This window comes from Centropristis striata, chromosome 24, assembly GCF_030273125.1.
Source record: "Centropristis striata isolate RG_2023a ecotype Rhode Island chromosome 24, C.striata_1.0, whole genome shotgun sequence".
Classification (NCBI taxonomy): Eukaryota; Metazoa; Chordata; class Actinopteri; order Perciformes; family Serranidae; genus Centropristis; species Centropristis striata.
Window position 1 is genome coordinate 8,108,634 of NC_081540.1, and position 26,401 is coordinate 8,135,034.

The 26,401-nt window shown below is 39.0% G+C and overlaps 2 protein-coding genes across 7 annotated transcripts in view; both read right to left on the minus strand.

The window, feature by feature from the left end:
• Positions 1-8,058: 8,058 nt before the first annotated feature.
• Positions 8,059-11,915, minus strand: LOC131962992 (nuclear receptor subfamily 0 group B member 1-like). The gene is made up of 3 exons (XM_059328116.1): positions 11,102-11,915; positions 10,293-10,524; positions 8,059-8,493 (listed from the first exon to the last, which is right to left on the minus strand). Exons 1-3 carry the CDS (start codon positions 11,601-11,603, stop codon positions 8,451-8,453), a joined length of 777 nt encoding a protein of 258 aa, XP_059184099.1. The 5' UTR covers positions 11,604-11,915; the 3' UTR covers positions 8,059-8,450.
• A 6,961-nt stretch (positions 11,916-18,876) lies between these two features.
• LOC131962704 (peripheral plasma membrane protein CASK) overlaps positions 18,877-26,401 on the minus strand; it is a 47,635-nt gene continuing 40,110 nt past the window's right edge. For 2 of the 6 annotated variants that reach the window (XM_059327718.1, XM_059327716.1), the window contains 8 exons: positions 26,168-26,206; positions 25,532-25,728; positions 25,169-25,284; positions 23,413-23,493; positions 23,078-23,158; positions 22,345-22,547; positions 22,160-22,243; positions 18,877-20,672 (listed from right to left, as the gene is read on the minus strand). In XM_059327718.1, coding sequence (XP_059183701.1) covers positions 20,496-20,672; positions 22,160-22,243; positions 22,345-22,547; positions 23,078-23,158; positions 23,413-23,493; positions 25,169-25,284; positions 25,532-25,728; positions 26,168-26,206 — 978 coding nt within the window. In that variant the 3' untranslated portion in view covers positions 18,877-20,495. The remainder of the gene's footprint in view (positions 20,673-22,159; positions 22,244-22,344; positions 22,548-23,077; positions 23,159-23,412; positions 23,494-25,168; positions 25,285-25,531; positions 25,729-26,167; positions 26,207-26,401) is intronic. The other 4 variants (XM_059327722.1, XM_059327719.1, XM_059327717.1 and 1 more) reach the window with 3 other exon arrangements.

Here is a 26,401-nt window from a genome sequence, read left to right on the forward strand (position 1 = left end):
TTGCAGCTCAGCGGGCTTTTTCTGTTGGTTGATTTCACAGGCGTCGCTGCGATTCACAGTTGATTTAACAAGGACGGAGCTATCGATGATGTCAGTGCAGACGGAGGAGATCCGGTGTCACCTGAAGCATTTACTCTACCTGGTTTCCTCTGAAGGACCAAACAAGGCTGTCCAGGGCTAAACAAGTATCTCTGTTATTCATTTCCTCTTAAATGACAGCTCTGTTATTTGTTTGCCATTCCCCTTGTCAGCGGAAATGATTTGTCACTTGAGTTGCGCTCTCAGATAAATAAAGCAGGGCTTTCACTTGGCGGTTGTGAACACGCTGTGGTGAAAGGCGTCGGAATATAAGAGTTTCATTCCAAAATGAGCCTCAAAAAACCTTTTACTTATGTGATGATACAAATGTTTAGTTATTAATATTAAAAAAGTAACATTTTAGAGGATGTAACGGATTCTATTTTTGACCTACTGACCAGTAATCATTGGGTATATTCTCCGCAATAGTCTTTTAGAATGAAACCCTTCCAAATAAGATGTAATTAATGCTTCAGAGAGAGAAGAATGTATTTAAAATGCAAATGAAACCCTGGAGTACATGTTAGAAATGCTACTTAGAGCAAGTTAGACCAAAGCAAGATACAGTGAACCACTCTCATTCACAAAATGGTCCTTTTTTTTCTTTTTTCATGATCGGTACGATTTCATCACATCATACGAAACAAGAGCTACTGTCCCACATCACTCAGACCTGTGAAGGCAACCATGTCCTGACTCCTCCTGCAGCTGTGCCATATTATTTGTTTTTTAAGAAACTAACCTCATACTAAAATACCTGCAGCATCTCATCACATAGAGATGTTTAATTTAGTGCCATAAAATATGCAAAGTGATAAACAATAAATGGAAAATTGTGTTCCCCCCCCCCCCCCCCCCCCCACCATTATTTTTGCAATCTCATTTTATTTTTGCAGAATATTTCAGAACAGGCCTGTTTTTAAAAAATATTTTCTGACTTTTTTTTCCATTTTAGATCTCCTTCATTCAACTTTAAAATCAATCAATTCTTTGTTAGAGCCAGGCCTTGTTTTTATCACCTCAATCAGACCTTCCCCCTCGATGGAAAGTAAGATATGGATGCGTTCAGGAGCACCATTTCTGAACAGTTGGTTGCGCTCTGTGTAAATATAATCTAGACAATAACATGATTAAGATGAAGACAATCGAGCCATATTCATGAAACCAATGGTCATTATTCACAAGGCGTCTCAAAGTAGAAATCCAGACTGTAGAATCGATGAAATTTTGACTGTCTGTCAGTCTGGTGTCCTGCTTTGGGAGGCTGTGTGGATACAAACGTTTTCTAAAGTGGGCCGATATACATTTTAGTTTCATGACGATTTGAACATTTCTGGCGACGTGGCTTTGATGATAAAGAGGATGATGATGATGAAAAACAATGACAATATATAGCACAGAATTATTCCAGGCACTTTCACGACTCTTGAGACGACGTCTCTCCTGTTTCTGATTTATTTTCTATTATGTATCTGCAATGTTCATTAAAAGAGATACTGTTATTATTAATAAAACCACATTTACGGTAATGTGATTTCTCTGTGCTGTGTGTGTGTGGGGGGGGGGGGTGAGAGTATTTGTTTGCAGAAAGAAAAAAAAAGAAAAAAACACCACCCAGCTCACTTTGTTTATGGAGAGGCGGCATAGATTGCTGACGATGCCCGGATCCGTTTTCCTGGCGGGGAGCCGATGCGGCCCCAACCGCCATAACTCTGCCGTCTCCCGTAAAACCTTGAAACAACAATCAATACGTCTCCTTATTCCACTCAGAGACTGAATCAGCCCCGGCCTCATTTCAGAATAAGACTAAATCAGGAGAGTCAATGCATTGAGAAACACTTTAAAGAAGCCCATGTCCTGATTGTTGTTTGACCTCGGTGCACTTTTGGCGGCAAACAGCTGGCACGGACAGACTCCCGGAGCAGGAAATGGATTTATCGTTTAGTGTAAAAGACGCCCGCTGCGTTTTATGATCATGCAAATTGTGAATATATTCCAGATTTTGGCTTTAACAGTATTGGTTTTCACCTAATATATGCAGTGGTGTGAACACTTTAAAGTGTCAACATGTATTTAGAATACAAGTTAAGATGTAGAGACTCTTTGAATGGGGTTTAGTCCATTGGAAACTACAGGCAAGTTTGCTCAGTAAAACTGTCACATCTAATGTCTCTAAGAAAACAGGATCCTTTTTCTTCCACCGTGCTTCAAGGCAGATAAACAATCCTTCTGTTTTTTTCTCCTCTCTGCCTCGGAGCACTCTGCCCATAGTGTAGCCATTTACTTATTTTGCTGTGATCAAAGCAACAGCATCGGAGAGGAAAGAAAAAATACTTGAAATACTGCCAGACATTGTTAATTAGCCTCAATATGCTCTTATTGAATGTGGAGAAGTGGTTCATGTTTGGGTTGTGCAATAGAATCAAGTGTTGGTTTTAAGACAAGTTTATAAACCGCCAGATTAAAGGAGAGGCCAGCAGTCTGTAGTACAGAGTTTCCCTCCCTGTATGTTCTGGAAATGTTTATAACCTGCACCTCTAAAGTTCACTGATAAACAGTAATTTATTGGATGGTGTAAAAATTCAAGTTGTGGTTTTACAGGATCTAATGCTGGATTATTTCTTCACCAGATGCAGTGACTTCGAGTCTCCACTTGTTTCCTGCATGAGTGGACCGCTTCTCCCACAGAGGAGCAAACTATTAATGTTGTTTAGCCTCTTTGTTGTTTTGTGTCTCCTTGTAGTTGTTAAGTCTTTTTTTTGTGGTTTCGTTTCTCTTTGTGTCAATTTTATGTTTCTTTCTATAGTTGTGTTGCCCCTTTTGAATCTCTAGTTAATTTGAGTCTCTTTCTAGTCTTTGTCTCTTTCTTTTTTGCCCTTTTTTGCATTTCTGTAGTTTTTTTGGCTCTGTGTCTTTGTAGTCATTACATATTTCTCTGCTTTTGTGTCTCTTTGTGCCAATTTTATGTTTTTTGTTGTTGTTTAGCCTCTTTTTGCATCTCTAGTTATTTTGCATCTCTTTTTAGTTGTTTTCTGTCTCTTTGTGCTTATTTTGTATCCATGTAGTTGTTTTGCCCTTTTTTGCATTTCTGTAGTTTTTTTGTCTCTTTCTGGGCTTTGTGTTTCTTTCTAGTTGTATATGTTTCTTTGTAGTAATGTTGAGCCTTATGTCAAGCTTTTTGTTTCTCTTTGTAGTCATTTATAGCCTATTTGGAGTTATCTTGCCTTTTTTATAGTTGTTTTAATCCTTTTGAATCTTATATTTATTTGTTTTTTTTAAGTCACTTTGCCTTTTGTGGTCTTTTTTGTCTCTTTGTGTTCATTGTTTGTCTCTTTTTCAGTTGTTTCATGTTTCTCTGTAGTGATTTTTAAGTCTCTTCCTGGTTGGCATGTGTCTCTGTGAGTGACATTTTATAGGTGAGGACCTGAGGGTCCCTGGACCTGTCCCCGCTGCTCGGCCCTTTCACTAATCCATCCACGGTTGCCTCGCAACCTCACAAACTGTGCAGAGCCAAGAAATAGTCTGGCACATTATCCCCCGCAGAACCATGACTTGACATTTTTACACTTTGGTTTTAACACTTTGTATTTCCCAAGATGTCGGCCTGTTGTTAAGAAGTAAAAGTAAACTGTAACAACTAAACACGACACCAGAATTTCATGTCTGCTACAGGCCAGATCTCCTAAAATTTCTATAAAATGTGACACAGATGCAACAAAACAAGAGGCTGAATGTGCAAATTAGTAAAACACACAAATTGAACTGTACTGTGCACGACCTCAGTATTATTAGCTTAACTGAAAGCACAATCACTGTTATAATGAGAGTGATGAAGCCAAAGACAATGTTCCACAGAAATGGCACTTGATGTGATATTTTCCTCTCACAGAGCAGCTGAGTGAATCTTTCCAGAAAGCAGCAGCGATATAAAGAAATCTTTTCCCACAGGTGAAAGTGGCCACACTGGATGAGTCAGACTGCTGTTTCCGTGTATAAAGTTGAGCAGCTGTGTTCTGCTGCGTCACATCCTCGCAATGCTCTAGAAAAAGCACCATGTTCCCTCCAGCCATCTTGTTTTCTCTGCCATTTCTATAACATGAAGCTCCATTCTCAATCATCTGCGGCCGTGCAAAGAAAGCCGCCAGATGTTTTCATCTGTTGCCATATGGTGTGTGTGTGTGTGTGTGTGTGTGTGTGTGTGTGGAAAGGGGGAGTTCCTAAGCTTCGACACTTTCTCCCCCCAAATGAAATGATTTTCACTTCATTACAGTGTCACAGCATAATAAGCTCCCTGAACAAAAGCGTGTGACATGGGGGGAAAAGTGGAGACAGTCAGTGAGAGGAGATCAGGCTACGAGCTTACACGCACAGATGTTTTGTTTCTTCCTCTGCCTACACACACACACGTACACACTTGCTGAAGAGTATTACTCACTCTGGCAGGTATACCATGCCCCTCCATGTCCCACAGGGCCTTGTTACTTGGAGCTCTGTGCTCTGTGCCCTGTGTGACATGTCTTCCACTTGAAGAACCAGGCCAATTGTCTGTGCATGGATAGGTGGCGGCTGTGTGTGTGTGTTTGTGTGCGTGTGTGTGTGTGTGTGTGGGAGCTGAAAGCATTTGGAGTGGATGCAGGCAGCTGTTAACCCAGTTTTGGAGTAATTCTGAACTCACCATGGTTCAGCACAGCATAATTGCCTGTGCATGCAGTGTGTGTGGAAGATGCACGTCATGGATCACTGATCACTTACCAAGCCCTTCAATTTACTGTTACTTCCTGCCACAGCGGCTTCTTTTAATTATTTATTATTTTACAATAGTATTGATGTGTGTCCAGGCTGGATATTGATTTAACTGAGGCTGCAGCTGCTTTATCAAACCGCTCTTTCCGTGTCTTAATTAAACAACAAAAAAACAGCATGTGAGATTATATGACCTTATTATAATGAGAATAAAAAAGTTTCTACATTGAATTTAAAGCTGTCCTCCAATTAAAAGACACACAGAGAGAAGATTCAAAGTGAAATGCTGTCATCTGCTGGACACTTTGCACCCTGCACCTCAGCTCCCTCGCAAGGCATGCTGGGAGGGGAAGGGCCCAATTTGAGCCATTATGGTGAAAGTATGGTGATGGGTGGATCATTCAGTCGCGATAAAAATCTCACACATCTTCTCTAAATTGCCCCAGTTGAAATCTTTTTGCCATCTGAAACCTATAATTGTGATGAATGGAGGTGTTAGATAAACTGCTGCTATATCTCACAAAGCTCTTCGTATGGCTCCCAAACGAGCAATGATTTCTTTTTAATCATTTATATTCTCTGATTAACAGAACGAGTAAATATGATGAAGGATATGCTTTGTTGTATTCTTGCATATCAAATTATTAACAGTGCTGAAACTGAAGGCCAATCTTTGTATATTTGGGCGTATGGGACTGCAGAATTTACATTAAGTCCTGGCTCAGCTTATAATATTTAAATATTTTGCAGGTTAGTTTTGACAACTTTTCCAAACTTCCACTGACAAACACAATGCACTAATTGACAGCTTGAGCTGTAACTGTCAGTAAGGCATGCCATCATGCTATATTACCAGATAATACTTCTATATGCAGCGGTGGAAGGACATTTACTCAAGTACTGTGCTAAGGCTTCTTTACTTGAGTAATCCCATTTAATGCTAATGTATAGTTCTGATCTGCTACATGTGGGAAATATACTTCTTACTGCACCTCCTACATTAATCTAACAGAATTAGTTACCCTACAGATGACAGTGAACATCATGTGAAGTGTTTCCTCTGTCTTCTACATTGCTTTTTCATGCCCGGGTCAATTTTGAGGTTTTGTGCTGTTTTTCTCCAATAACATGTCTTTTTTCAGAATAGTGGAGCCTAAACAGTTTATGTGCGGACTAAGAGGACTCTGCAGAGATGTTACTTGCCTATTTCTTGAAGCTGGACTGCTCTCTGATTCTGATTAAGTCCCAAACAACTTCTGGTTTGGGAAAAGGTAATTTAGGATCTAAAAATGGGACGTCTTATCGGGGACAAAGGTCTCAAATAAGCTTTTTGTGTGACCAAAAAAATAACCAAATTGTAACGTCCCCTGAAAGTCATTAAGGGAACTTTGAACTGCATTGTGTTTATAACCAAAAGAAGTTTTAGGAACGACCCATAGCTGTAAAACTTTGGGATGTTACGCAACATCATAAATACCAGAAATTCTGTAAATGTATTGATGACACGTCCATGAAACATCATACATTAAGTCAGATTGTCAGAACTTATGTTACCATTGCAGGGAGTCCTGCAGAGCTGCAAGTAACGATTAATATTATTAATTATTATTGCTATTGACTCGTGCTGATTATGATCTCAATTAACTAAGGACTTGTTTGGTACATGAATTGTCCTGAATTCTTCAAATGTCTTTGTTTTACCAACAGTGCAAAACTATTTACTGATAAATTAAAACTAACTGATTAGTTTATATAAATATAAATGACTTAAATGCAAAATAATTAAAAATAAATTCAGGTCTTCAAATGTCTTTTTCAGCCAACAGTTAAAAACTAATTTACAGTTGAATTAAAATGTAAAAAGTATGTTTTACATTTGAAAAGCTGCAACTGATTCTGTAATAAATAACTAAAAATCTAAACAGGAGCAGTTTATTTTTATGCTCTTGAACCGTAGCTTACAATGCTCTGCATTTGTTCCAGGTTAGGGTTCACTTGTGCCAGTGTTCGTCCACTTTTTTTTTTCTTTTTTTTTGGGAGGGGGTGAGTCTGAGTACACAGGATCAATCTGTATTTGTGAGAGTTTGTGTTGAAGCCCACCAGCTGTGTTGTTTATGATACAAGATCCTGCACCAAAAGGAAGCTGCGGTAATCAGAGACAAGCTTAGCTGGTGTTAGACTCCGTAGCTGAGAGGGAGAAAAAGCCGTTAATGCAAATGCTTGGAAGATTGCGGTGCTAATACTCAAGGCTAAGCTTAAATGTCTATTGCTGCCTTGAAAGGCTGCATCCGGGGGAAAGAAAAGCCCTGAGAGGACGAGCTCAGACGCTCTACTCAGCATTCATCTCATTGTCATAAGCAGCAGAAAATATGAAGTTGGTAACTTTTACTTTGATACCTGACTTTTAACAATGCAGAAATGGTTGCCTTGAGGGAAGATTGAAAAGCTTTCAGTGAACAAGTCCTAGAAATGTCAAGTGGTCACAAAGCAGAAACAGCAGCAGTAAAACGCTTGAAAACGCTGCAGTGTTTCTGTCTGCTCTGCAGCTGGATTGCCTTATTGAGTCATTGGCCCTTGTCACAATCAGAAGTATTCAGATCCCTACGAATACTAATACCACACTGCTGAATTACTCCACTACAAGTAAAAGTCCTGAATACAAAGTATCAGCATCAAAAGTAAAAGTGCTCGTTATGCAGGATGGACCCTCAGAATGCTTTATATATTCCAAATCTATTATTGATGCATTTATGTAAGCAGCATTTTTTTCTCTCAAGGTAGAGCTCATTTCAACTACTTGTTATACTGTTATGAGGTGTTTCTTTTTTAATGTCCAACCACTTTAAATTGATAATGTTTTTACATTAAATGTTGACCTGAGTAAAAAGTAAAATATTTACCTCAGAATGTAATGGAGTAGAAGTATAGAGTTACATAAAATGGTATTGCTTACGTAATTGTACTTCCATCACTGAACTTAATACATCAACCCACATTTTATTTGACCATTAAAATGCATCTGATTTGGAATTTCTAATGGAAATGAATTTGTTCTGTAATAAGTAGATCATTAAATTAATCAACCACGCTTGGATTGTTTTTAAAGTTATAAAAGAAAATAGCAAATATCTGCAGCTTCTAAAATATTAGAATTTACTGCCATTCTCCATTTAAAATGGGATCTCTGTTTTAGGCTTTTTTTTTTTACTTAATGGCATATTAAAGACACCTCTTTAAGCTCTGAGAAACTTAATTGACAGCTAAAGTGATAGTGACAGATGTTAGTTGAGCCTGAAAAAAGAAGCTATTAAGACACTTTGTACAATGATTAGCACACATTTTCAAACTGGCTTTGGTCAGTCAAACAGTGTGGTTTTCAGCCCAGTATCATTATTACATGCACATCTTCAGGTTAATACAAAGATGGGAAATAAGTGTGCATCATGGGAGGTGAGTCAGCAAGAAATGTTAATTCACATTATGAACACTCAGAGTCCCGTCGCCTCCGGAGGGATAATCTGCAGTATCATTTAATTCAAGCTGGTATTTCCCAGGTTCCAGCCTCCTCCGACACCTGGGAGCAGCAGGAGGAGGGAGAGGAGCGGCTCAGCTTCACCTCCTGATGATATTCATGAGGAGGAGTCAGGTAGATCCTCGCTGTGTTTACTGAAGCTGTCGGGACAGAGATGGAGCCCAGAGAATCTGTGTTACCATGCAGTCTGTCAGTTGCTGAATGTATGCATTTGCATATTATTTTTATTATTAGGATAGCACTTGCTTGATGTCATAGCTCTAACATTACTAATACCTGTAATGTCTGCTTGCAAAGTGTTTTAGAGGCAGTAAGTTGGACTTTACAGCCCTGACGTGACCACAGTATATCTGCAGGAGTTTAACAGCACTCTGCATCAATACCACTCATTCATTTAACAGCAGCAGCTCATCCAACAATTACACAGCCAAGCATCAGGTATTTTAGCTGATAAAGTCACTTGTAAACAAAAAGAATTAAGACATTCTTAGTTGTAACTTCAGTTTTTAACAATTTCTATGATCATTTTTCAGATTGTGATGGCGTATTGTCTCCAGAATCAACGGTAGGAACTTTTTCAAACTATTTACTGAAGGATTCCCTGCAACTTATATTTGTTGATTAATTTTGCATTGTTTGGTGTCATGGAAGCTTTGTTACACAAGTTTGCAGAGGTAGTTTTTAAGTTATGGATGGTGTAAACTGCTTTACATGGAGGTTTGTGGTGTGCAGAGATGGGTTAGATGATGGATGTATATTGAGCTGAGGGAGATTGTCAAAATCAACTAACTCCCACACTGCTGATTAACCTTCTGGAGTAGGGATGGGAAGATGGGTGATTTTATCATGAATCATGATAAGTCAGTAAGTGGATTGTGGTAAATTACCAATATTGGGATAATAAGGGTGACTTAAAGTTGTCCAAGGTTACCACCATATTCCTATATTGATTGCTTAAACTCTTATAAATTGCCACAAGGGGGAGTCAACCTCTTAACAGTTATTCCAAAGTCTGAATACTTTGCTTTATCCATTCTCTTAAATCAGATGTGTGGCAATACTTTGGATTCCAAACTTTATTTGTCCAATGTTAACTCCTATCGCCATGACCCATTTAATAAATGGCATATTTAACAAAATTAAAAAGGTGAAGTGAGTTTTAGATAAATTCAGATTTATAATATTGTGATTTGATTTTTTTTTTTAGCATATTTAGTTGATGCTTTGTTATGAGGTTGCAACCACAACACCATCAGCTATATGAATACAATGTATTCAGTCTCATCTCTGGGAAACCTTCAGTGGTGGAATGTAACTAACTACATTTACTCAAGTAATACACTAAACAATTTTGAGGCAAATATTGCACTTTTTACTCCACTACATTTAGCTGCCAGCTTCAGTTACTTTTAGGTCAAGATTTAACATAAAAACATGATCAATAATCAATTTTTTTGACTTTAAATTAAACCTCAACAGTATATCAAGTAGTATATATGATCAATATCTTTACACAATCAAAACAATGTATTTAGAATACAAAACAATCTGAAAGGGTCCGTTCTGCATAATGAGTAATAATTACTGTTGATACTTTTTATTTAAACTTATTTAAATAAGCTTTGAATGCAGAACTTTTACTTGTAGTGGAGTCATTCCACAGTTTTCCATTAGTACTTTTTCTTAAGGGATCTGGATAGTTTTTCCACCACTGGTATCAGTTCAAGCATATGATTGACACATAATGACTTCCTGACCATGACTTCATGATGACGTCTTTTATTAAGGTCATCTTGGCTGCAATGGTCCTCACAAACAGAAATAAATAACGAGTTGAAGGTGATGCCCTGATCAAAGAAAATTCTTTAAATAAGGAAAAAACATAACCTTTATATTAATTTCAAACGTCCCAATCGTCTTCCATCACTTTGGACTCTACCTCTCATAAAACAGAGCGAGCACGTGTTCCTCTATGCTGCCGGTCCCGGGTCTGAAGAAGAGTCCCGCCACCGCGTCCGGGTCCATGCACCGCAGCGCGTCCAGGACCGCACGCAGCCTGCCGAACCGGCCCGCGTTCCCCCGGTGCACCGTCCTCACGTGCTCGTAAAGCGCGCGCTCAGCCTCTGTCTGGAGCGCCTGGATGTAGGCGCGACACTCCAGCTGCGTCACTTCTGCAGCACACAACAAATCACAGTAACACCTCAACACACACCTGGATTATAATGCACTTTAATGCCCAGTGGAGGAATGTAAATAAGTACATTAACTCATGTACTGTAGGCTACAATTTTGAGGCACGTGTACCATTTCGATTTTATGCAACTTTATACTTCTACTCCACTACATTTCACTTTAGTTACTTTTCAGGTTAGGATTTAACATTAAAAACATGATAAATTTAAGATAATTAGCAGTAGTAAGTATTTAAAACGAGGTCTGATAGTGAGTACTTTTCACTTTTGATACTATAAGTACATTTTGATGCCGATACTTTTACTTGAGTAAAGGATTTAATTTTTCCACCACTGATTATAAAAGAAAAGAAAAAACATTGTATAAGATGAAGTCACCATAAATACAGCTTACTCTATAATTAATAGAATATTGTAGCTCACCATATTAAAGATTGAGATTGCACAGTAATATTTGCATTAAAAGTATAAAGCAATGACGTGACAAGACTTCCTGATTCACATCAGTGAATTCAGATTTACTGTGCTAAAGATGTAAAATAGAGCGTGCTCTCACCCGGGGTGAACAGTATGGCTCCCTTCAGAAAGGCGTATTCTCTGACGCTGATCCTCAGCCCTCTGCACCTGACCAGAAACATTTTGATCCCCTCCGCATCACTGACTCGCACCCCTGGGTCCTGAATCTCTTTGTGCGTTAAAATCCAGTGCAAGAGACTCGGCTGCAGCGTCTCCACCGTCTCGAAGTCCACGGAGTCCTGCACCATGCCCAAAAGCAGCAGCGGCGCCCAGCTGTTGCGCACCAGCCGCAGCTGGTCCTCCGCCGGCAAACCCCGGAAACACGGTACGTTTTTCACGAACTTGAAAGTTTTCAGCAGCACCTCCGAGGCAGCTTTGAAAACTAGTTCCGGAGCCCGAATCGCCACCAGTTTGCTCTTGGACGCGCAGGAGCAGAGCCGGTGGTCAGCGGGCGTGTGCAGGAGTCTCTGCGGGCTGTGAGCGCTTCTGTTCAGGATGCTGAACAGGATGCTGCCGCGGGCCAAGTCCTCACAGCACGACATGACGCACAGCTGCAGCTGGTCGGGAGCATGTTTTGGGTGAAAATCATCCTTTTTTATAGACTAGACTTGGGGCACCCTCCCTCTCTGAATACACCCAAAAACACACGTCCGGTCAATATTTTCACAATAAAAGCCAAACAATGTGGCAGCCTCCAAACAACGACCAGATTGATGCAAGATACTTTAGAAATAGAAAATTAAAGTGAGGGCAAAATTATTTTTGGATCATTTAATCTAATAAGCAAATATGATGTGTATAAATGCAGTAAAACCGTTTGGCATGTAATAATTATCTTTAAAATATGACATATGGGCAGTGGTAGAATGTAACCAATTACATTTTCTCAAGTACAGTTTTGAGGTACTTTTACTTTACTTGAGTATTTCCATTTAATGTAACTTTATACTTTTAATTTCACTACATTTTGAAGCAAATATTGCACTTTTTTTTCTCCACAACATTTAGCTGACAGCTTTAGTTACTTTTCAGGTCGAGATTTAACATAAAATCAAGATACATTTAAAGTGATTAGACATTTTTCAAATTAAACTTCAAAACAGAATATTTAGTTTAAATAAACCCTACCTTGAGAAAACTAAAAAGCTTCTTACATAAATGCATCAATAATCCAATAGAATATATAACAACCTGCATAACAAGCCTTTTTACTTTGATACTTTAACATTTTGATGCTGATACTTTTGTACTTTTACTTAAGTTTTGAGTGCAGGACTGTTACTTCAGAGTGTGGTATCTGTATTTTCTATCTTCTTTTCACCACATTATTCCATTAATAACCAACGGCCTATAGTAAATAGCATGTTCTGTTACATTTAGTTGAAAATCTAATTGCATTCTGTGACGTAATTTAGTATTTTGGTGAATTTTGAAAGCTGTCAACACCCAGTCTCTGTTGTGTCTGCAGCTGCTCGCTGTAATGAGCTCTTTGTAGACTAATGAGCTAAGTCAAGGTCTGGACTGAGCAGGACTTGGTTTGGTTGCCCTGCCTTCATTGTGTATATGCCTGAAGCGTCAATCATCTGTTTTGCATAGAAACCCTGTGTTGTTTGTGAAGCCTGCAGCACACAGCGTAGCTTATTGCACATTCAGAGTTTCATAAATAAGTGGGCTCTCTGAGGCCTGATTTGAGAGGTTTTGAATCAGTCTGGCATGCTGTCAGAGGTTGAGAGGAGACCATGTTAAGTCCTGTTTGTCTATGCAAAGCAAAGTCCTGCAGATGGGTTTCAGAGGGCATGGTGGACTCCTGTTGATCAGATACTTTTCATTTACACAAAGAGAAGCAAAAACAGCCTCGTAGCACAGGTTCACCTCAGACAGACGCCTCTCTGTGGTCATCTATTGCCTTTTAGATACAGATGATACTTAAAGCTGGAGTTACTCTTATCATGTTATAAGTTAGATCCACAAAACACACAGTGCCATTAAGTAGGAATTAAAAATATTTTTCTTCTATTTGTGCATCTTTTTACTTAAAATCCAACAACAAAATACAAATGTCTTCAGTATGGCGCTCTTTATCTTTATTTTATTTAGACTTATATCTATTTCTTATACAGCAGCAACAGAAGAATCAGGGAGGCTTGTCAAATGTTTAAAGTGTTCTTTTTAAAGACCCTGGCATGTGAGCTGTTGACACACAAATTATACTAGTTTAACTGCATGCAATGTAGTGGTAAATTACTCATCTACTCTCCAATATTTGCCATTATGTAAACTTTTTTTACACAACATATAATGCAGACATGGCCTTGGCGTGATTTAGAAATGGTGTTCGTTCATAATTGATTTAATCAGCAATTTACTGAAACTCAACAGTAATGATGTTTATTTAGCTACTTATTATCCTCCTATTTGTTCTTTTTTTTCTCAGTTATTATAGAATTGGCTGACAATGTAATACATGTTTTGTATAATGTTTATTTGTAAAAGTTTCATGTTTGAGAAAGCTCTCTGGGTGCATTTGCAGAGTGGTGAGAAATCTGCATAATCCACATAAAAGTCTATTTTCATAGGCTGTAGTCAAAATAACCAGTATAGACCAGTATATTTTAATTTTATCTAAATGATATGGTGCTTGTTCAAACGTGCATCCTGCAGTCTGAACATGTGCAGCCTTGAAGGTGATTAAAGGGATTTGGGAACTCTTTCACAATGCAGTGAAGTTTTCTGACACTGAGACTAACCGCATAGTTTTTCAAAATAGGCATCAGATATATGCTTGTCAATCCATTGGCTGAAGGAACAGAATCAAAGGAAAGCTGCCCTCGACGTGTAATTAACTGACGAGGCCAGACGTTTCTCCTTGTACGGAAAACTGAAGAGCAGCGGAAAACATATGTCTGAATTCAGCCCGAGAGCAAATTATGATGATTATACAAAGATAATTCTGGGACATAAGTGGGATGAACATAATGCAAGCTTCTGAAGGACTTAGACACTTTTCATTAAAGTTTTTGCTAATGATCCTTTACTGTATTTCTCAGGGTTGTTTATAAAGAGTTTCGTTCACCATCAGGGACTTTCACACCTTTTCAGATTGCACTTAAACAAGCACCAACGGCGAGAAAAGCCTTGAGTCAAAACAGAGAGCTCTGCTTTTGTTTCAGTGTTTTTATAGCCTGTGTATGAGAAGACCTTCTGCTGAAACACGCAGTGCTCAGAAAAATCTAGGTTTTGACTAATTGCTCATATAACTGCATTACTCACAGTAAATAGAATTAAATGTACAGCAGGCAATCAACCATCTTTATAACCAAAAGTGTTATTTTAGATTATTTAAGTTCTAAATTTTAAACATGTCAATATAGCAGGAAAAAAGATGAACTAACGTTACAGTGGAATATTGGCATAAATGCATAATTTTATCACCTCTGTTCTGTGTTTTGGCTGTTTCGTCTAGTCAGCATATCGATTAATCGATAATATTTTTTTTGAGCTGGAAAAAAATATATAACTTTTTATGTGGATTGTGCAACAATTTTTCACCACTCTGCAAATATACCGAGAGAGCTACTTTCTCAAGAAAAACTTTATTCAATAATATTTAACAGTGTTAACATACATTATGCGAACAAGGCATTACATTGTCAACTAATTATATAAATGATAACTGAGAAAATAAAGATTAAATAGATATAAAAATGAATGGCTAAACAATCATCATTAGTGTTCAGTTTCAGTCATTTGCTGACTTAAAAAAACATCTCAAAATCATGGCAAGCAGCATTTCTGCATTATATATTGTGTAAAAAAAAAGTTAATAACGGCACATATTGGACAGCATATACACCCATACTGATATGCATTTGATAGGCCAATGTAGGCTAATAGTCAACAGATATGACAGGCTCTAGTACAGGGGTGGTCAACCTGTGGCTCCAGAGCCTCATGTGGCTCTTAAGGCCGCCTGCAGGGGCTCCCCGTGGCTGAGACAAAAAAATGATATATATATTTTTACATTAAAATTTTAATTTATCAATGCTGTAGATCAAAAACTATTTGAATCTTCAATTGTAAAATTGTATAGCCTTTTTACAGCATATTCTTTCTTTTTTTTTTTTTACATTTAAGTCAACTAAAATGTGCTTCATAGCTTACGAAAGTCTCCAGCCCGGCGCCTTAATCTTTAAAGTTTGCCAACTTTGAGTTCAGTTTTGAGTTCCCCTAGATAGACTAGTTTTCAAAATCATATTGATAAATGCTCAATGTGATGATTAATAATGTTAGTAGGCTAATTTAGACTTATTAGGCTGTTTAATTTTAATTTTAGGCTCAATATAAGGTTTGAGGCTCCATTCCACGATTTTATCTTCTTTTTGGCCAACAGTGGCTCTTTAGTTAGTAAAGGTTGCCCACCCCTGCTCTGGTATTATCAGCCAGGTTGCCCCATTGAGTGGCAACATCCATGCATTTTTTTGATTGGCCACCAGGGGGCACCAGAGTGGCCAACATGGAGGCAGACTCAAACTCTATAATACAAGTGGTTTAACAAAAATTACAGGTGACACCATACTAAGCAAAAAATCTGTAAAAGCCACACAAAAAAACCCTGTTAACTTACCTGATCACATGCATACAGCCATACACCTGCATCCAAACCATGTCAAGGCAACAGCAGCTGCTTATATAGTCTCTCCCTTCAGCATGAATCAATTGGCTCGGGCTGTACCAATCCAGTACCTCTACTGAAAAACAGGTAACTGACAAAGTTAATCTTTCCTACTATTGTATAAAAACACTTTATTTTGGCTCCAGTAACACATATATCTGCACCGGTAATCACCAGTTTTCAAGCAACATACATCAGTTACTCAAACTACTTTACATCCTCCACCTTACCCCTGTGCTGTCACTGATGAGGTCACTCAGTGTATAAAGGCAGGAACTGTTTGGCTGCCTCCTCTTTTTGTCTCTGGAGCTCTGGTGGGTCTGATAAGTTAAAAGAAGGAACTTGATTACTTGTCTAATGTAGAAATAGACCAATAAACAGTTACTAAAGTTATACTTGTCTGTTTTGCCTCAACCTAAGGTGTCAATTCTATGTCGAAGTACTTTACTTTAAATTATTATGTTAAATCTTGATCTGAAAAGTAACTAAAACTGGCAGCAGAATGTAGAGTAAGAACTACAATATTTACCTAAAATGTAGTCTAGTAGAAGTAAAAATGGCAAATTTCTGCTGTCTACAGCTTCTTAATATTAGGATTTGCTGACACCTTTGAGCTTTGGGAATGGTCAAGTAGTGCGTAATTTGGCAATTATGAAAAGGGACAAATGTTTGTTACAAATGTACATACAGTTTAGATCATCTGTATGTTTGCAGATAGGATTGTTATGAGGTAGTGAAGCTGCAACCGCTTTATCAACTTACTCTAAAATCTCTTGTTAAGCTGTCAGTCTTTGCTCGGGTGTTATAACTATAGCTCAGGCAGGGTTGCAGTGAAGAAAAATGCATCAAATATCCAGTAAATCAAAACCAGACAACTGCCAGACGACTGTTCACATATCACAGGATTTCCTGCTTTCTCAGCTCAAAGCAACCAATTCATAACTGCAGCAGCAGGCAGTGACTTATCTGTGCTTCAGAGCCAGAGTACACAGTCAAACAGCCATCTCTGCAAACACAGTGCGGAGGAAAAACAACCGTCCGCCATGAAGCGAGGCCCCGAGATGAGCCAGCAAACTACCCGCTCCATTTAGCACTGAGTTATTCCATCAGGCCTGTCTGTCTGTCTGTCTGTCTCTGGAGGTTAAACATCAGTCAGACTCTGAAGACTGACGCCTTCAACCTTGGACACAGAGACAGCAGGCAAATGGACAGGCAGCATATCACCACTGTCTTCAAACTGTCAGATTTTAAGAAATCTAGAAAAACAGTTGTTTTTAATAGCGACATCTTAAAGTGATACAACAGTGACATTTTGAACCAATATGGTGTTTTTCTGTCATTTCTGGGCATACTATACTGTAATACGTGTAAAACGACTATAATTAGGCCACTTCTTGCATTTTTAGGTATTTTAAATGTTTTGATTTTTGCCCCAAAATCGACAATATAGTATTATAATCACATAATAGGCCCATTTTGAGAGTTTTGGGTCGTTTGACCATTTTTTACAGATTGACATTTTTTTACCCTCTAATTTTGGACATCTCAAAATATGGTGTTTTTTTGTTTTTTCTGGAAAAGCCACCCTACTACATGTATCAATAGACTATAATAAGACCATTTTGAGAGTACCGGGGCATTTAAAAATTTGAAGACTTTTTCCCGAAAATTTTCTATTTTTTTAGGGGGGTCATTTCTGGCCATATTATACTCTAATATGTATCAAAAGACTATAATTGACCCATTTTGAGCAGTTTTAGGCATTTTAAAATTGGACTAATTTTGCCCGAAATCGACATTATAGTATGACTTTTTTTTTCTTCAAATTTTGGACAACTCAAAATATTGTGTTTTTCTGTAATTTCTGGAAAATATATACTACTACATGTATCAACAGACTATAATAAGACCATAAGTAGAAATTCTCAAAGCAAAACGAGACTATAAAAATAAACTGGAGACCAAGATGGCAACAAACAACCTGGGATCAGCCTGGGACAGTATGAAAACCATAGCAGGCCTCCAGAATCTTAAGAGCAGCTGCCCAGTCACCCTGGATGGTTTCAGCTCAGACATGGAGCTGGCCAGTGCTTTTAACCAATTTTACAATCGTTTTAACACCTTTGATTTTGGTAATGAGATCTACAATTTGAGTAACCAGCTAATAGACGTTCACCACTTTAACATAAGACAAAAAGAAGTGCATAAAGCCTTCCTCTCCATGAGATTTAACAAAAGTCATGGTCCAGACAACATCTGTGGGCTCATACTCAAAACCTGTGCAAAGCAATTAAGTCCTCCTTTCCATTACATTTTTAATAAATCTTTAGAGGCACAACTAGTACCTGAGGTCTGGAAGGATGCTGTGGTTGTCCCTGTTCCCAAATCCAACAGCCCCAAAACCCTCAATGATTTTAGACCAGTGGCACTCACATCAATTGTAATGAAAGCATTTGAAAAATTGGTGAGGTCTGAAATATTAAGGAAAACAGAGCATTCACTTGACCCTCTGCAGTTTGTTTATAGACCCGGTAGGGGCGTGGAAGATGCTGCAGTCACTTTACTTAATTAACTTTTTAAGCATTTGGATAACAGTGGCTCCCATGCCAGACTCTTATTTGTTGACTTTTCCTCTGCTTTTGATACAATCCAACCCCATATTTTAACCACAAGGCTGCTAGAACAGTTTGAGCTGAGCAATAATCTGGTAGGCTGGATCTTAACTTTTTAACAAATCAATGCTGACAGAAAAAAATTGGTTTGTTAGTTGTTCCTGTTGCTTAAACAGCGCCTTGCAGCTGTTTGAACTGAGGGCGTAGAGACTGCAGCAAGCAATGCAACAATCTGTTATTCATGAGAAGAGTTTGATTTTTCTATAGACCTTCATTCTGCTTTCTCGTGGGCATGACATTGAATATAGAGTAGATTTACATTGCTGTGTGTGCGGGAGCGTCTCATTAAAAAGGGATCATTGAGGAATCCAACAGACAAATCTCCACTTGTTACAAGAACAACGAGACAATATTAGACTGACTTAAATCCCTGTTGGACTTCTAAATCCGCATGTAAAACACAACAGAAGCATCATACCCACACACTGACTCGCACACAGCAGAAAATAAACCAGACGGAAGACGAGGCAGTTTTACTTTAAACACGTAAAAGGAAATATATTTTTTTTTAAAAATGAAATAACAAAAAAGAACAACATTTCATACAGAAGAGCTGCTTTTGTCATTTGCAGAGGTAATTTACACAGGACTTGAAATGAAAACACTTTACTTGAAGTGGAACAACAGCAACCGCACCACACAGCTGAAAATATTCACTTTTTTTTTTTTTCAAATCGTTTTTGATTTGTGACTGCAGGTGTGGCAGCGCTGCACCACTTCCGGCAAAGCATGAAGAGGTTATGTCACATACTGAGCTTCTTTTAAGGGTTAATATACACTGGCTCTTAATTCACTCGTATGACGTACGCACCATTGAAACATTTACACACAAAATTTAGTTATTTTCTCTCCCTCAAAACAAGAATACTCCTTTATATTTTTAAAGACAACAGTTAACAGTTCCAAAATGGTGGCTCTAGGATTGATTTTATCCCACCTACATGAGGCCCTCTCCCCTTCCACAGACATTCCTATGAACACTTTAATTGTCATGGCTCACTATTTGAGTGTGGAGAAAGAAGAAAATGGTGTTCATGGCGGTCTGCCTGGCAGACTCCAGGGGTGTGCATAGGTGTTACAGACTTCTTCCCCGAGGCTCTGATAAGGCAGTTCTTTTTTTTTTCCTCCTTTCTGTTAAGTTTTTCCAGTTCAGGAGCCATGTTTAGTGGTGCTTTTTCATCCAAGAATGATATTCCAGGTCACTTACTACTGATGCACGGAGGGAGAGGGGTAAAGACAGCCAGAGAGCAAGACAAAATATAAACCGTGAGGTGACGAGATGCAGTACACGTCTTCTTCATTGTCCGTTTTGTGCAAACTGAGATGTAAACAAAGACCATCAGGGGGTTCAGGGAGGGAAGCATGGGACGATAGGCTACAGCAACACACGAAAAAAAAGACAGCGTAGAGGGATGCAGTGTGCTCCTTCAACAGACTGACAGGCACAGAGGGCCAGTGAAATAAATAACAGGGCTGCGGGGTGAGGGAGAAAGAAACTGCCAAGTTTCCTGTGCTTTCCGTTTCACTCAAACTTGCATTTGGAGCTGAGGGAGTTACTTGTCGCCACTGTAGCAGCTTCTAATGTGCTTTAAAGTTCGGCTTGTTTGTCACAGGGGCCGAGGAGATCGGGGGAGGACACAGAGTACCACAAGAAGTGCCTTAAAAGGTCAACACACACACAGGCACCCACATAAGACTGTTTTATGGTCATGCTCGCTATTGCCTTTCCAATATTACCACCCATCCATCAATTAGAAAAGAAAAGTACAAAATATCTACCACACTGCCCCTCCACTCCCCACCCTTCAACTAGGACAGAACCATATTCACTTAGTTTTTTATCATTTATATATATATGTATATATGTACACAACAATATGCCTTTTGAGGCTGTTGAGAAAAAGGGGGCGGGGGCAGGATGAAGTCTCTGTAGTGAGTCATTAGTTTCCCTCTTTTTCAACAACAGTTTATCTACAGAAATGTGTGATGAGAGAGACGTGATTCAAAGGGTGTTTGACCCAAGTTTAGCATCCGTGCTGGATCGGAGATGGATCGTTGAGGGCGATGAGCGAGTTGCCGTTGAGTGTGTGTCAGTAGACCCAGGAGACGGGGACCCACTGGGAGGTGGTGGACACCAGGTCTACGGCCTCCTCCAGCAGCCGGATGGTGTCGTCGATCTCGTTGTTGATGATGGTCTGGTCGAAGTAGTGAGCGTAGGTCGACTGCAGCATCTCTGATTCCTTCTGGAGCCGCTGGAGAGAGTCATCCTGATGGTGAGATGGAGAAAACACAAGAGGGAGTTCATGTTTGGTGGACTTCAAGGCTTCTTCTGTGAGGTTCTGTACGTTCATACTTTGATTTTATGCATATTTTGAATTAATAGTGACTGTTTTTACATTAGAGTCTACTCTTGTCATCTAATTTTAATTTGTTTTATAACTCACTAATTTACATTTTTGCAACATCTGTGCTGGATGAGGTTTGTGTCGAAATTTAATACAAATGTATTCAGCAGTAGCTCATCAAATATCATTTCCAACTCCAAAAAAAAATCACCATTCTGTATCATTTTGATGTTAAAAACCAAGCTTGATTTTATTGTGCTTTTGGTAATAAAATAAGTCAGTAATATGGTATGTCACAGAAAATGTCATAGTCTAGAATAAAATCGAAATTTCATATTTTTGAAAAAATTAAGTGAGGGCCACAGGTGGGAATCGAACCTACGGCCCTCACTACCTATTTGCTGCACATCTTTCTCCACTTCTTTCCTGTGAAATCCTATTAAGTTTTACTTCATAACAAAGGTCATAACATGTGACAGCAGCAAGCCACGCTGTTCAGTAGACACATGGGATGTGATAGTTTTATTCCTAGGTGGGTAAAGGCAGAGGCAGCGGAGGGTGTGTCATGCCTTCAGCCACCTAGGAATACAAATATTGTTGTTTTATGATTTCTTTTGAGAAGCCCTGTTGTGAGAGTTGTAATTGTTTTTGTCTTACGTGAGATTTCAAAAGAAAATATGTACTAAAATATGTCATTTGAAATGATAAAGTGATGTTTTAAAGTATTTTCAACTCTACCAGTAATATAATTTCATACTAAAAGTGAGCTAAACTGTTATTTTTAAGCAAGTAGCCACAATGCTCGGTAGGAACTAATCTCATTTAATACTGCAACCACCAAAAGTAGGATTTTTCCATATACTATATATATATACTGAAGTTTATAGAAAATAACTGCAATCTAAATTGCAGTACTAATTCCCACATATCGCCCAGGGTACAAGAAAAAGAAGAAAAATTAAAGAGGTAGGGTTGGGCCAGAGGAGATAATGATGTCAAAAATTAAAATGCATCACAGAGAAAACACCATAAAAAGAATGATAAGAGCAATTAAAGGAAGTCAAGAGGAAGAAGAGTGGACACAGTGAGACATCTACTCCACAAACACAAAGACCAAACACATGCTTCTCTACAAGTTCTACACAACTCAACATTTAATGAGTACTTACAGGAAGTTTCTTGCACCACTTTGGAATCTTGAGTGCAAATAAAAAAATCGGCATGCCGAAAAAAAATACAAACATGCTTAAAGTGTGCATGACACGTGCAGTGAAGGAAACACAGCAAAGCAAAAGGTGATCAAGTATAGCATGCTATAAAATGAATGAGTTAGTGGATTAAAAGTGCAAAGTCAACCTGAACAGGTGTCATGAGTGGGAGAGGAAGCAGGGGAGTGTTTGTGAGCGTACCTCGGTCATGCCGGGGGTGACAGTGGGAGCTGCGATGAACACGACATAAGGAGCAAAATCAGCTGTCCTGAGGATCTTTAGTGCCTGAAACAGAGAGATTATTATTTTATCTCTGTTCTGTTCTTCCAGTCAGTAAAAAGGAAATGAAATGTTTCAACAGGAGGTAGACTGGGGCCACTGTTTACCTGTGGTTCCACATCCAGGATGGAGATCATGCCCTGTGCATGGATCTGCCTGATGGTCTCCAGCCTGGTGCCGTACATGGCGTCCTCGTGGCTGCCGTACTCCAGGTAGTCGTTGTTGCTGATGTCCTGCATCATCTGGTCATGAGACACAAAGTAGTAGTTCTTCCCGTTCTCCTCGTCCTTCTTAGGAGGCCGAGTCGTGTCTGAGCAGAGGGACGGAGGAGGAGAGATCAAAGTGAAACATATTGTACTTAAGGAGAGACTCTACAGGTGAATAGGGCCATTTTTTATATGTTTAGATTTTATTTTGTTGATATATTAGATTTAAAGTTTTTTTTACAGAACGATATTAGGATATCTCACTGTCATTTCATAAATCAGAAAATACTGTCAAAAGCCATAAAAAAACAATCTGTCATGTTTTTAGGAACAAAATGTTCTTTAAATCAGGGTATGAATGATATATAGACAATCCTCTCAGTAAAAACCGACAGAATAAAACTGGTAAGTTTGGTGTCTGTAAGTGCAGCTGAAGTTGAGATTTGACACCTTAATGTTTGTTTTGGATGTTTTCTTTCCACAATTCTAAAACAAAATGCTGAACAGACCATAATGAACTTCCTTCCCAATGTGATGCTGTAAACAAAATAATCCTGGTGGTGGTGGATATCTGTAACCACCTCATGCTGTTTTGTTAACATGTACAGCTGCTGTGTTAGTGTGTGTGTCTTACGAGGTATGGGGTAGGCGAAGCGGTCAGGATGTTTGGTGATGAGTGTGTTCTTGATGTGCCTCCTGCCCACTCCATGTGCACCTGAATGGAAGGAAACAGCACATATAATTTAAATAAACACTTGGACACTTCTACATGATGACTTAGTTACTGCAGATGCGTGCAGTCTTTCAACTATCAGGTTTTTCATGTTGTGTAGAGTTTGGCTCCACCAGGTGACAAAAGTGAGAGTTGCTATGAGCCGAGACTCCTGGTAGAAACAAAAGACTATTTATACTACATCATGTAACTTTTATCTCCCTCTCGGCCCTTCACAAATCAAACTGTTTACTTACCGAGCAAGACCAGCGTTTTCCTTTTGAATGATGGCACTTTGACCACCTCCTCATACGTCACCAGATCTAGTTGGTCAAACACTGCAGAGCAGAGGAGGAACTTTAGTTCAGCTGTAAAAGACTCAAATGGCAGATCGTGCTACATGATCATTAATGTGACTATGCCTCTATAGGTGAAGTGGTTAATAAACACCCAAGCACCAGTTTATTAGGTACACATAAGTAAACTTAGTCCTGCAATATAATAATTTTTTGAGCTGGAATGAAAATAGATTATTTTATGTGGATTGTGTACTGATATTTCACCACTCTGCAAATGTACCCAGAGAGCTGTTTTTTCAAACTTTATAATAATATTTAACATAATTATACATTATACAAAACGATGCATTACATTGTTAGACAATTCTATAAATTCTGTAAATAAGTGAGAAAATAAAGGGTAAATAAGTAAATAATATATAAATAAAATAAATAGCTTAATTTCCATCATTACTGTTCAGTTTCAGTCACTTGCTGACTATTTAAAAAAAAAGTTCACACAATTCTGAAATCCTGCAAGCAACATTTTCTGCATTAATTATCAAATATCGGCCGAAAATATCAGTCAATCAATATATCTGTCAGGCTTTAGATCCTGCTTTATCACTTTTTTGTCATTTTTTCAAAGCTGTAGTTTGGTTAAGTATTTTTCCACTTACTGATTTTATTTAAGCATGCAAAATATTAAAAAAAAACACCTCTCAGTACAACAGAATAAAACACTAAAATGAACATAAGTTGAATGGATACCACCCTAAAAACTCAACATATGGTCGGGTTTCTGCACAGCTGGATCAGACTGTTTTTTCACTGGATGTACCTCATAATCTGGCACATGGGTGTGCCTTCTCCACAACAGTATGAAAACAAACATCTCAAAAATAAATGCAAACCTAATAGCCAATCATAGGGGACGCAAGCAATGCTAATGATTAACATTAATTCCACTGTTTTGTCCCTTTGGCTTAAATCAGATGGGTTTTGAATATTTAGAGCTGAGTTATTCAAATGATGCCAAAATGTGCACCAAGCTGATCTCACGAGGGTCGAATACCTTGAGAAAGCATTAAAAGGTGCTTATTTGCACAAACCTTGGTCAGATAAAAAAAAGGTGAGTATTCTCAGTCAATTTGAATTACATCGTTACCGACCAAACAAAGGCAGGCGTCATTCAAAAGTCAAGGAGACATTAGGAAGAGGACGAGGTATAAAAGCAGAGAGAGGAAGAGAAACACAGAAGCTGGGCGCCAGCTGTCTGGAGTTACTTACATGCAGCCATGTCATTGGGTAAGAGACAGCATGAAATATGGACAAAGGGTGGGAGCGGAAGGGTTAATAAAAAGACACCATAAAAGGAGACAAATTGAACAAAAAATAACACAACTTGTAAACATCAAAAGCTGTTAATTGCAACACTGTTAGTTACTGAAAAACAAAATAGAGACGGCAGAAGGAGAGGTCTGTCAGAGGGAAAACGGCGTGCAGCAGTTACACGTACTGAACAAACATTAAAGCTAACATCTTCAATCTAAACTTGCATAAAATAATCTGAAGAGAAAGTGAGCTTGTGCTCCAATTCAATTATGTGTTTCATGGGTCAAATGCACAGCCACCCTTCCACTGTTAAGGCTTTGTGCTCTGCTTGCTAAGCTATCAAATTAAAGCTTGTAGCGTGTTAGCTGAGCTCAGTTTCACCATATGTCCGCTGGCTTACCTGCGTTGTGCTTGGCCAGGTACTTGTCTTTGTACTGTTTCTTCTTCTTGCCAAACCAGGTACAGCTGGCCTGCTGCTCCTGTTTGGTCTTTTCCATCGCTATACACGCCACACGCCTGCAAAGAACATGTTAAAATAAATGGCGCTGTCTGTCAGCCAAAATTAAAGCTGCTAGAGATCTGAAAGACAGATTTACACAGACAGGAAGCACATGTTCTATTTGCATTAAGGCAAGACACTAGAGGCAAAGATGGTTTATCATGCACAGTTAAATTTTGAGGTTTTGGGCTATTTTTCTCCCATTACATGTCTTCTTTCCCTGAATGTGAATCCACTGAAAAGTTTTGCTGTTTTCCTACTCACCACTCCTGCAGCTCGGGCGAGGGGATGAGTCCTGCTGTGCCGTTCTTGGTGTTCTCCAGCTTTCCCTGCCACCAGTTGTGGTCGTCCTTGGAGATGATCTGAATGATGTCACCCACCCGGAAGCGAATGCCTGCCTCCTTGCACGGGATGAGGTCGTCTTTCGCCGGGTCGTACTCAAACTGAGCACGCACATAAATCTGTTTAGGGAGGACAGTGAGACGAAGAGATGAGACAAAGTGCCGACACGGTGACAGAATAGCGATCACAGGAGAATATATGGGAAAGAATATGATTGGCCAAGCTGCCCACATAAAAGGAGACTGGCTGCAAAAACGGTTAAGTAGTTAGGAACGCTGTCACTAAAAGATAAAAAGACAGCAGAGAAGCCGAAGCAGGAAAAGAGCACAGACATTTAGAAAAATGAAAAGCAGGAAAAATGATCGACCGCCGTACGCGTCCTTCTGCACACACACCCACATATTCTGTTGCCTTTTATGTCCACTGACGGACCAGATATGAAGCCTTGATAGCTAGCATGGCACCTAGACACCACTACGATGAAGAACCGAATGTTGCGATGGGGATGGGAGGAGCTGGGATCTACTTCTACGAAGGGTCCACTTAGAGACATCTTACCTTGATGGACAATTTGTCCTTGATAGCAGGTCTGGAGATCTATGGGGTTGAGAGCATCACACACACTTACACATATATCATGCAGCAGAGAACGTTGGGGGGGCATAAACAAAGGTGGCATGATGAGGGACCCACAACTGGATTCTTATATGTCACAATGTTTGTACCACGTTGTATGTGTGTGTGTGTGTGTGACCTCAGAGCGTGATAAACACACCGTGAAACAGACAAATA

Excerpts from the sequence above, each read along its gene's own strand:
- LOC131962992 (XM_059328116.1), bottom strand. The coding sequence starts at position 11,603 with ATGTCGTGCTGTGAGGACTTGGCCCGCGGCAGCATCCTGTTCAGCATC. Across the intron at positions 10,525-11,101 it reads AGCCATACTGTTCACCCCGG|AAGTGACGCAGCTGGAGTGT; the intron begins GTGAGAGCACGC and ends TGTGTGCTGCAG. Across the intron at positions 8,494-10,292 it reads CTCGCTCTGTTTTATGAGAG|CTTCAGTAAACACAGCGAGG; the intron begins GTAGAGTCCAAA and ends CTGTCCCGACAG.